General features: G+C 39.2%; 1 protein-coding gene across 3 annotated transcripts in view; it reads left to right on the top strand.

Moving 5' to 3' along the window:
• CDK6 (cyclin dependent kinase 6) overlaps positions 1-12,123 on the top strand; it is a 126,238-nt gene that overhangs the window by 45,464 nt on the left and 68,651 nt on the right. For all 3 annotated transcript variants that reach the window (XM_079301037.1, XM_079301039.1, XM_079301038.1), the window contains exon 4: positions 11,410-11,577. In XM_079301037.1, the coding sequence (XP_079157163.1) occupies positions 11,410-11,577 (168 nt within the window). The remainder of the gene's footprint in view (positions 1-11,409; positions 11,578-12,123) is intronic.

Below are 12,123 nucleotides of genomic sequence, written 5' to 3'. Positions count from 1 at the left end.
GATAACCTGTGCAATGCTCATGAATTAGTTAACCATTATCCCTGAATTTATAATATGGAGCAAAAGAGGCAGCAAAGGTAAATGTACTCCTGTGACTAGAGCTGAGGTAGTAATAGACCCCAGTGTTGAGCCATTTTCCAGCACTTAGGTGCATCATGATTCTTCTGCTGTGCCAAGTACTCTACAAGAAAAAAAACAAACAAAAATAAAAAAAAGGTGACTTTTTAAAAGTCACACAGTTGAGCTTTATTGATTTTGTATTCCCTGGAGAGATTAGGTAGAGATTGTCTTCTTACTTTAATCTGTGTTCACATCTTTAATAAAAGCTGTTAGCTATTTATTAAAGGAGTGTCTAACTTTAGAGAATAGTAGTATTTTGATGCCTGGTGTCATGCTGACATTTTTGTCTCGGTCAATATTGGTTACATCTCTCTGAAGATGCTGTTGGTTCCAGTGACTGTGGGAGGAAAATGGGAATAATAAAAAGCAGTGAGACCAGATTAGGTCTTTGAAAACTGATGGGTAGAGTGATAGTAACTTCATTGGATTTCATTGTGCCTGGTATGAGGCCATCTTCCTCGGCATGCAAGTGCCATTCATGACTACGCTGAATTCCTCAATGTTTCTACAATGGAAGCCCTCAAAATTAGGTCCAACCTCTTCAGTTACTTGAGTTTCTAATCTGAGAAAGTGACTCTGCTGTCCAGCCACATCCTTTTGCCATGCCTTGAGCCCTGATGTATCTGTATAAGCCACAAATATATTTCCTTATATATCCGGAGATTGATCTGGCCTGTGTTATCGTAAGTTTCAACAAGATTTTCATCAAACAAAAATGGCTGGAATGGATTTATAACTGTGAAGGAGCCCTAGAAATTAAGTGCCCAAATCTTACTGATTTTAAATGATGGTTGTGTTCCCAATCTCTAGGATCCTATTGCCTGCTTTTTTGTCAGTTTTAAAAAAGTGTAACTTGTTTTCTTGTTGCCATCAGGTGTTTCATCAAGAGCCTCTGCACTTTCAGTGGCTGCTATTTAAAAAAGCAACTGAAGAGAGAAAATAAAGGAACAATCTTGAGCCTTTTGTGTCTAGCCAAGGATCTGACAGTTTTCAAGAAAATCTGGGCTGCAAGGTACAAAGCTGCCTTGGGTGTATGTCATCTGATCGTCCAGATCCCTTGGGATGCTTCTGAAGGCTCATCCTTTGTTGTTATGTATCAGTGTATAAACAAATCAGTATAAACACTGCAGACAGATTCAATGAGACTTTCTGCAGAAATGTCAGTAATGTTGCCAAGGTGTTGATAGACTGTTAGGAAGAGTAGTCTGTCATAAATCTCTATATATTTACACAATTTGAGTGCTCCTTTGGACCAGAATCCATGTGGTTTGAGCTGTTTGCACATGGTTTCCAGCACATCAAGATGTTAGTCTTTGTTCTGAGGTTAGTCCTTCTTGCACTTAGGTGACAACATAGGCCAGTCATCTTCCAGGGCCTTCTGCATTATTTCTAGTGTTATCTTAAGTTAACAGTCCCTAAGATAAATTTACAGGTTTACTCGACTAAGATGCTTTACCACCTAAGTCCAAAGCTGCTTGTAAAGCATTTTTCATGATGTATGTGCACAGCGTTGTTTGAGCTTTCTAATCACTGACCAGCTGGCTTGTTAGTGAATAGAGCTGTGGGCCCCTTGCCACATTTCATGTGAGGTCTTGGCTGGGTGGCCAAGCAGGCAGCCTGCAGCCAGTGTCAAAGCAATTCAAGAGGTATTGGCACAGCAGTGTCCCCATTAATTTCTGCTTGTCACATGCTGTCATGCAAGTTACACCAGAGAGGAAATGACCGTTAAAAAAAAAAGTATGCTTGTGGCACTTGGTCCCCTCCAGACGTTATCCCCGAGGTTAAACAAGTGGATACAATTAGCTGCTGTCCACAGACAGCTGCAGGGAAGGAGAAGCTGAGATCTGGGCCCCACAGCAACGTGTCCTTCCTGTTAGCAAGGAGCGTCGTCTGTCAACATATGCCGTATTTTAACCCTTCCTGGAGTTGGGAGAAATTAGGAAGAGCTGTTATGGCCAATGGTATTAGGAGGGTGCTGCTAAAGAGCTGTAGTGCTGCTGGAGCAGCATTCTTCCTAGAGAAGAGAATTTGTTTGTTGATACCTTTCCATCAGGACTGGAGTGAGAGGCACAGGGGGACAATCAACTCATCAGTGATTGATAGTTTACTGTAGTTGTAAATTGTGGCAGGGAGTGAGACAGTGATTTCTGTGCACTCCTCCCCAAACATGCTGAAGTAGTTTAAGGGAGTCACATCCAGCTTCATGGATTTTCAGGGTGGACTGATTTCTCTGATTATATCAGGAGAGCTTCCACAAGGATTGCAAGTGGTGATGTCCCACAATACAGATGGGTAGTAATGCAAAAACAAAGGCTCTGAAGAGGAAATGGTAATGATATCCTCCAATGAGAGAAGGAAATACATACTATTAGAAGCAATCAAAAATCTGTTTTTAAAAACTAAGAGCACTAGGGTGATAGAGGTAGGGATGTATAGACAATGTTCCAGAACAGATTGACTTAGTCAACCTGAAGTCTGGATTTTACCTAGGAAGAAAGAGGCTCACAGCATCAGCTGAAGGAAAAACGTGACTTATCCTGTTGAGAAACATAGTTAAAGAAGCTGCAATTACATGAAAAGTGTGCTCCAGAATTCAAATTGCTGTGTGACCTTCTGCGATGCTTAGATACCAAATTTGTGCACGTGTCACTCCCTAGACATGTGCAAGAAGTGTCTTCACAGCTTATGCATAGAAATCACAGGTGCTATTTCAAGTCATTTGTGTGGAGCTTTACCAACTGGGTGAGGCAGTAAAAAATTTGGGGGATTTCATTATACATTTTAGTCCTCATCCCTTTTTCAGATTGTAAAAGAACAGAGTAGTAACAACTTGTCAAACTAGGAAGCTCTGTGAGAAACTGCTGTTTCCAATACAGTTATAAAAAAAAAGCTTGTAATAAAAGAAAGGAAGTTTCCCAGAAGGTATTTGGGGATGTACAAAACTGTGATTTCATCATCCAGAGATACAAGAAAGAAACATGAGTGTTTTGCTTATCCAGGCTCAGATCCATAAATCCTGTTAAAAGCTGTGCCTTGTTTTACCTGCAGGGCACAAAGAGTGGAAGGGTTTGAGCACTGAAATAGACTGTTAATCACAAAGTTACATTTACCTGCTGGAAAATTTTCCCATACAGGACAAGTCTTGCTAACAGTGCCACATTTACCAATTTATGCCAGAATGTCAAAACAAACTTCCCCTCTGTTTAGTTCTCATGTATTTTATCTGACAAATACCAGTAGCAAGATGGGAAATGCTGTGTGTTTCATTTGCATGTCTGGTAATTCCACTTTGACAGGAATTTTTGGTACACTGAATGACTGAACATAAGTAGAGCAATAATTATTGTTCTAAGTTTCTTTTCAGTCATGCATATTCTTCTCATCAAATATGAAAAACAGCAGATGGAAAAGTAAAACTTGAAAGATCTAGATTTCAAACTGACTTGACAGGTGTTGAGCTATAAAATTAGAAATTGATGTGGAAGGACTTGTATAAACTTAAATAAAATGCATCCACGTGTGTGCTCAAGCATGTGTATGTACATATGTCCCCCAGAGATGTTAAGTAGATGTGTTATATACTGAATTTGGTCTTTGGTTCACAGCTACTGAGATCAGCATGGGAATCTGTCAGCATAAAGGTTCTGGTGAAACAGATGTACTTGGATTGAAACTTCTACAAACCCATAAAATATGAATGCAGATCCTTATTTTAAGGAGGGTAGACAGAAGGAACAACTCAGAGCAGTTCCTTGAACACAGTCAGGTGCTTCTGTTGTCATAGTCTAGTCCTGCCTAGGCTGCCTTTGCTGCTGGTGATCTCTGGTGTTTGAGGAGTGTTTGGAGCACTCCAAAGTATGTTCTCCTGTGGCAGTACGAATTCAGCAGTTCTGATTTTCTAACTCAGAAGAAACAGGTGCCAAGTTTAGGCAGAGGGACTAGAATATGTTAGGCCTGCTGTGGTGTTAGGCCTGAATTCAGTCTGTGTACAGGTGTACAGCAGAGGCAAACAGTGCCTCTGTACTGAAAGCTGTGATACACATTCATGAAATTCAGTCATAAGCTTACAGCAATGCAGTGGTATTGATGAGTCTCAATGTTTTTCAAATACTGTCATAGACCTTTATCTATTAAATTGCTACACAAATAATTCTGGCCATTAAAAAAGTTTAAAAAAAACCACAGAAAACCAGCAAAACACAAAACTAAACACCATAACTATATTCAATTTTGTGTTTATTGCAGTGGACTATTATAGATAGCATTGTCTTTTTCAAAACATTATAATGTATGTATACATGCATGCATACTTTTGTGAGTGTCCATAGGGTTCTTCATCCTAACAATTGGATAATCCAAAATCCCTTGTATGAGCTGTGCTTTCTTTCTTACAAAAGCAGTTTAAAATTGATTAGAGGCTGTTTATCAGAATATGTTTTAACGTATCTTTTAATCTGTTTTTAAGTGCATTAAAGTACCTTTTATATGATTAAAATAGTTTTACAGTTCAAAGATAATTACACAAGTATTTTACTTCATGTTTAAAAATATATATAACTTAATTTTTTTCAACAAATTATTTACCTTTAGGGTATCAGCATAGAAAACACTACCAATGTGCTTATCAGATATTAATAATACACTAAATAAATTGAGTATATCTTTCTTTGCATGGTATTTTACTCTATGAGCAGAAAATGAATATGTTATCTTGTATAGTGAGGCTTGATTAATAAGGCTAAGTGAATAGATAATTTGAATTTATTGTTCTCTTATCAAAACAGTAAACATGTTTAAATTGAACATGCTGTGAAGTTCACATTCTCTTGGTGCTTCCTAGTTAATTGACAGGAGTATCACAGCAGTCTTCTCTTCTGAGGAATGACCCTTACCCTGTGAATACTTTTATGGAAAGCAATAGGATTTCTCTGGGATAAATAGTGACCCAATGTAAGAAAGATGGAGAGCTCTATGTCCTGTATATATTTGGCTGGATCATAGATGAGTGGCTAGGAGAAGGCAAAGACAGGCTCCTCATTCCCTTTCTGAATGCCCTGCAGAGAGATTGATCAGAATAGCTTTCTTCTGAGAAAAGGAACAGGGCACAAGGGCAGAGATCTGTCTGCCTCTTACTGTGTCCCAGCCCCTGCATCCAGCCAGCTGCATGGAGAAGAGTGTCCTGCAGCTCCACAGACAGTGGCAAATTGCATCTGCCCCCACCATCACAGGCATGGCATTCTAGATAGGCTGGTGATGGGTTCCCAGCCCAGTGCGAGGACAAAAATTAAAAAAGAAAATCACTGCATTTAACGGGGAATCACTACATTATTGCTAATGCCTTTGGGATTCAGTGTAACAACATTAATCATGTCTTTTGCTATTCATGTATCTGTACTGTGTAATTCCTCAGGAATGCCATTGTTTTTTTGGCATTAATTAATGTTGACTGTTTGTTACAAAGTATAACCATAGAAGGGCTGTAATTATTCTGCTTCAAAAATAGGCCTCAGAGAATGGGAGAGCTCTTTAAACTTTCATTCTAGCATGTGTAAAATCACTCTTTAAATTGAAAGCAATTCAGTGGTTGGGGATTCTATACAACTGAGTAGGACATGAAAGAAGCCTCATCCCGCTCCCCTTCTGCTCTGAGAAGGTCCTATTCCAATGAGAGGCAGTGAGCCTTTTAATGAAACTACCTTGACTGATTCATCACATTGCTGTCTAAAACTCATCCCCTTTGTTTACACTTGTGGTTGCCTTTTACGCAAACACTCCTACAGGAAATGTTCAGGATGAGTATTCCAACACCTGCCATGTAAAATAGGGACATTCCATTCTGCTCAGCAAAATGAGTTGCAGATACACAGAAACTCTGGGTGGAGGATCCAAATTGTGAAGGTGCATGAGATACTCAGGAAGAGTAGGAGAAATGTAAGGAGATGCCAAAGGATTGTTGTGCTTTGCAAAATGTTACCATAGAAGCAGGAGGAGGAAAATAGGCAGGTTTAAAAAACCCCAAAAACATATAAAACCCTGTGTATTACTACAAATTTAGGGTCTGTTGTAGTTTGCAAGCTCTGTAATGTGTTGCTTTTGTTTGGTGACACACCTGAGTCTATTTGTGAGCTTCCACTGAAGTACTCTCTTTGGTATTAGGAATTCCTGTCACTGTAATGAAGGCCAACAGGTTTTTCTTTCTCCACACTGTAGCCAGCAGAGGAAAAGCATGAGCTTCAATTGATGAGCAGCCAGTCACAAGTGTATCTTATCTCAGGGTGCATGTGTTCTCTGAAGGTACATTACACTTGGTGTTTTCCCTCTGTTTGCATCTCACTGTGTCCCCCTTTGCCAAGACAAAGCCTAGCATCCATACTTTACCATGGTGGTGGGTTAGCCTAATCCAGCAGTCAGACTCCCATCCAGGCACTCACTGACTTCTTCCACCTCAGCTACAGAAAGCAGAGAGCAACAAGAGCAAGAAAGGTCATGGGCTGAGATAAGAGAGGAAGATTGCTTATCAAGTACCATCATGTGCAAAATAGATTTATCCTGGGGAAAGTCAACTTAGTCTAATGCCAGGCAAGGTAGATACCTTCTAGTTCAAGCAGTGGGCAAAGAAAAAGCAGATGTTCAAATAACACCTTCTTCTGCCTTTTTCCAGGCTATACATCGCTTCTGACTCTCCCCAGCCCAAGCAGCATAGGAGTAGCTCCTCTCTCCTGCTCCTTCTTCCTCACACTTTGTGCCTTCTCTATCCTAGGTCATCTTCACAGGCTGCAGTTCCCTTAGGAATATCTGCCTGCTCCATGAGCTGCAGTGTGGATAACCCCTCCAGCATAGACTGCCTTCTCTTTCTCCTCTCTCACCTTAGTGTTTCCTGTGCAGTTTCTCACTCCTTTTGTTCTCTTCTCCTCTTTCCCTGCAGCCTTTTCTGCCCTTGAGTATCTCGGTGGCGGCACCTCGGTCCCGGCTGCGTCCCGGCCGTGCGCTGCGGTGGGTCCGTCGGAGCCGCGGGAGCTGAGCGTGTCTGGCAGGGCACAGCCTGGTGTCCCCTGCCTGAGCCCCTGCAGTCCTGGCTGCTGGTGCCTGGGCACCGCCACTGAAACTGCTCCATGGTTTCTTTTGTCTTTGAGTAGATGCTTGAACGTTTTGGTTGACAGCCATGCCATCCTCTTTCGGATTAGGCAGGCAGAGTCCTCCAGAGAATCTGGCAGGTCTTAAACAAGCAGTAAGTTGCTGTAGATAATTGACAGATAGTTTTATTGGGAGTCAAGATGGTGGGTGACTCTTAAAGGATCAGAGTGGTATTTGAAAGCCAATGGCTTGGAAGGAATTTATGGATCAGATGCTGGAGGAGGGTTAAGAGGGGTCAGTGAAGCATAGCATCAAGAGGGCATAGGAGAAGGTGGAGATCAAAATGTCTGGGAAATCAGGGCTTTCTGTTCCTGGTGCATGAGTCGGAAAATGTGGGCCATGAATACTGCCTTTGGCACAGGCAGCAGCAGCAGCTGCTCAACCTAGCCCAAGCCCAGCCCCATCCTCACTGATGACAGAAGAGGAATATGCAGGATATATTTCTGTGTGTTATTGAGACTCATGACATAATATGATGTCACTTGAAAAGTTCATTGTAATTTGGTCCTGACATTCAGAGCTGATGAATGTCAGACTGAGCAATCATCATCAATAGCTTATATAGTGGAACAAGCAAAGGTGCAGCATTTGCATAACAAATTTTGCTCCTGTTTTCATTATGAGACTTTTACAAAATTAAAATTACATATTTTCCTCCAAAGAAAATGTACTTGTTCATTGTATCCCAAATAGTTCCATTTTCAATTGAGTTACAGGTAAATTTTGTATTTGCACAAAGATGGCATTGAAAATGTAGCCTGAAAGGAACAAAATTGTGAAGCTGTGATTGTCTGAAAGTAATTGCAGTGGGATAATGTATGCCTGTAACTTCAACTTGAGCAAGAGCCAGCTATCATAGGTTTTGTGATACTAGAGCATGGCAGAAATCTCTAATCTGAAACAACAGGCACATTCTGCATCTTTGCAGACATACAATATCCAAAGAACACTGATAGACATCAGTAGAGGTTTGGTTAAGACTCATTAGTGCTTGTTCCTTCAGTCTCCTAAAACAAAAAGGTTCTTATTTGTTAAATAGAATTGATAAGTTTTCAATTAACTTTTGAAATACTATTCTCTCTGTAATTCCAAAGTATGGTATGCCTATCTACCACAGGAAATTTCTCAGGGAAAAGCAGAGATGGAAAAAACTAATCCTTGAGGCACATGAAAACTCTCCTGCAGTTATTTCTAGAACTTGGTAATTGAGATAATACTGGGTATTCGTCACTAATAAAAATGGATGCATTTCCGTTAGATGAGTGAAATTATCCTGATTTAATTAGGTAGTGATCTGGCTTGTGCATGTTTACAGCCTTTATCTAATTTGCTAGCAAAGGTTAGTATCTTCTGATGTTAGTTACAGTGTCAAAGAAAGCACAGAGCCCAGACCCTGCCTTATGTTTCTTGCGTGTGGCTGACCAAGTGAATGAAATAATTTTCCAAACGCGAGGACTAATGGTTTTTGAGTAGTCTTACGTGCAGCACAAAATTTTAATCTGCCACATTTGTTATTCTGTACTTAAAGTTCATAATAATATGCCCATGTTGTGATTTTAGCTTCTGCTCTTTTTCTAACTTGCTGCAAATTTAAAAACAGGGCAATAATGAATCACAAATAGCAAACAGTTTTTTTACATCCAAGTGCCCTTCTTTACACACACGAAACTTTAGGCTGTTCTTCCAGATAATTTTTAGCTGAAATCTTTTAATACCTATCATAGTAAATAATAAGTGTAATCAACAGTCCAGCCTGAATACTAGAAGATGGCTTATATGGACTAACCCTGAATTTCCAGGAAGAGGAGATACAGCACCTTTTTCCTCTAGTTGCTCTTCTTCTTTCTCACACCTTTTAAATTTGCACTTTCCCAGTACACTTTTCTGCAGCAAAAATTATTTTGTGCGTGTGTGAAGAGAACTTCTGTAAATGATATTCATCTTTTGAGTGTAATGGGTAGAAAGGAAGATATATCAGTTTCCCGTTTCAAATATTTTCTTTTTTTATCTGTGGCTGGAAGAAGACTCTGAATTTAGAAGCTGAAGACATTACTTGCAACTCAAAATGAGCAGAGCAGAATTGTGTTATGTTGAGCTTGAGGAAGAAAGTTGAAACAAAACCAGCATCAGTTGTTGGAAAAAATATTCTTGATATGTTTGGTAACTGCCTGAATGAGTTTACAGAGTTGATAAATGAATAGGATACATAAATGTCACCAAAAAGGGACTTGCCAGGTTCTACTGACTAATACTTCATTTTTAAAGTAATTTTCTTATTTGATGCTATGTCAGCCTGGAGTAAAAAAAAAAAAATAGGCCCAAATTCAGTGAAACAAGTAAGTTCATATTTAAAACCATATAACCATATGTGTAATGTTGTTGGCATGTTCTTCACATCTGCAAGACTGATCCAAAGACTCTGGGAATTTGGTAAAAGTTGAAATGGCACAGAGTGACCAGATATGACATATATTAATTCTACTGATGACTGAAACCTGCAGAGCTGGTAGCCCAAGTTCTTACAAACTTCTGAACTGCAAAAAAAAATTGTATAAATAGAAGAGGATTCAATATACTTTGTGTATTTCTTTTAAAGGTCCAAACCGTATTATACCAATTGTCAAAATGACCAGTTGCCAATTTTTTCTGGGAAAGCAAAGGCAATAAAAGGCATCAGATAGCAGGAAATGGGGTTTTCAGTTCACCATCTTCCTTCAGAGGTGATAATAATGTAATACTGTCACAGCATCCATAAGTTCATGGTAAAATCTCCATCATTGGGATCTTCAAATAAAAGCTGATTGCTTTATGAGCTGGCTGTATACATAAATGGCCTTGTTTTACCAGAGATTAGGTGAGAGCTTCCAGACTTTATATTTTATAATATTTTCTGTATAAATGACCAGGAAACACTACAAGAAAATAATAATTTTGCAATAAATTATTTAGCAGTATCTCTGAAGTCTACCTTAAGAATGCATCCAACTTAACTAGTATTATCAAGCTGAATGCTATGAGCTATTTTTACACCCATGTTCAGATATAATTCCTTTCAGAAGTGTACTTTGAATATTTACTTGCAACGTGCCTAAGTCCATAGAAAAGAACAAAAGCAACTAACCTCAAGTTATCCTTCTTCCCTTTTCTTTTTGGTGCCATGCCCTTCTCCAAGATCATTTTGGTTGCTAACAACAGGACTGGAGGACACTCTGCTGCATGGATTATGGAAAGGGCATATGCTACCAGCATACACAGAACTGCAGTTTCATGAGCTCAAGTCAATTGCATGCAGAAAAGAAACTTCTTTATCCTTTTTTTTTTTTCTTCCTTGTTGCAGCATCTTGTAACTGCCTGTTTGGCAAACACAATTTTCAAGTTGACAGTATCCTTCTAATTTGGAATGCAGGGGATTTCTCATATTTGGTTTTGAGTCTGCTGGTTCATTCTTTTCACATTACTAAGATTGTCAAAACATGAGTACAGATAAAATAGTTTCTTCAGCTGTGGAAATGTTGTAGAAGATTGTATCACTATAGCAAAATAGAAAGAAGAATCAGAGTTATGATTATTACACTGTTTTATGCTGGATTCTCATCTATAGGTAGTTTCTGTCCTTTTCAATAAATTCTATAAGGCAGGTTTTGCCAAGTGTACCTTTTCCCTCTCTAACAATAATAAAGTTGAATTTGTCATTTAACCAGTTTTTTTGTTTGAAGCAGATCCTTGTGCCTGTTAAAATGAATGATAAAATTTCACTTCGCCAGAGCAGGGCAAAGCAATAAGCTAGTGAGAATGCAAAGTGGCTTGAGGTTTAGAGAGCAAAAATGCTATGTATTTTTCTTACTTGGATAGCATTCTTTTGAAGTTTTCCAGGGATTTAGATATTTTTAAAAATTGATTAATCTTTATACTACTGTTAATCAAGCTCATGTAATTCAACTAGAAACTATACATTAACTTGATAAGGACAATGGTTCAGTTCCATTTGTTCTTGCAACATCCTGTCCATTTTGCATTAATAGTTGGTTTTATCTCCTGTGCACATATTTAAGTCAATGTTTATTAAATTAGTTTTTTAGATTATGACAGGGGATTTACTTGCTTGCCTGCCACCTTGTCATGGTAACTGCATATTGATTTCTTCTTTCTGTATAGGATATGATGCTTCAGCTGTTTCGGGGACTGGATTTTCTGCATTCGCATCGTGTGGTGCATCGGGATCTGAAACCCCAAAATATCCTTGTAACCAGCAACGGGCAGATAAAACTGGCTGACTTTGGCCTTGCACGAATCTACAGTTTTCAGATGGCTCTTACCTCAGTGGTAAGTTTCTGAAGGCTTCTGTTTTTCTGTTAGTATAGCAGTGTGAACCGTGCATACAATTGAAGTTACTTGTGCCTCTGAGAACAATTGCTTTCCAGCAAGGATTGAAGTTATGGTGATTTACTTGGTACAGGTAATCAGTTACTGACTACTGGCTCTAGATTAAATTGTGACTGATTACAGAGGGATAAGTATGTGCTGGTTTTCTGAAACTCCCATCAGGCAAGCTTCTGTAGTGATACTGGCTTGCTTTGTAAATTAAGTCAGACAGGTGTGGTTAAAGTTTCAGAAGTATCCATTTTAAGACAAAGCTCTTTCTGAATCCCAGGTATTTTGCCTGAAAACCCCCCCACAGATACTTGCAAAAATGCCATACCATTGTGCTCTGATTCTCCACCTCTGTGAATATGCAGTGGTTCCTTCTATATGTTTATGAGTGATTTCCAATAGGATTATGCTAGAGGAAGTTCAAGTGGACCTGGCAGCCAAAATCACAGCTGTTTCCAAAGCCAGCTGTTAAAGAGCACCCACAGTATCACCAGGTCT

The sequence above is a fragment of the Erithacus rubecula genome, assembly GCF_903797595.1.
Source record: "Erithacus rubecula genome assembly, chromosome: 3".
Lineage (NCBI taxonomy): Eukaryota > Metazoa > Chordata > Aves > Passeriformes > Muscicapidae > Erithacus > Erithacus rubecula.
Note: the sequence above shows the minus strand (reverse complement) of the source record. Positions and strands in the feature narration are given on the sequence as shown.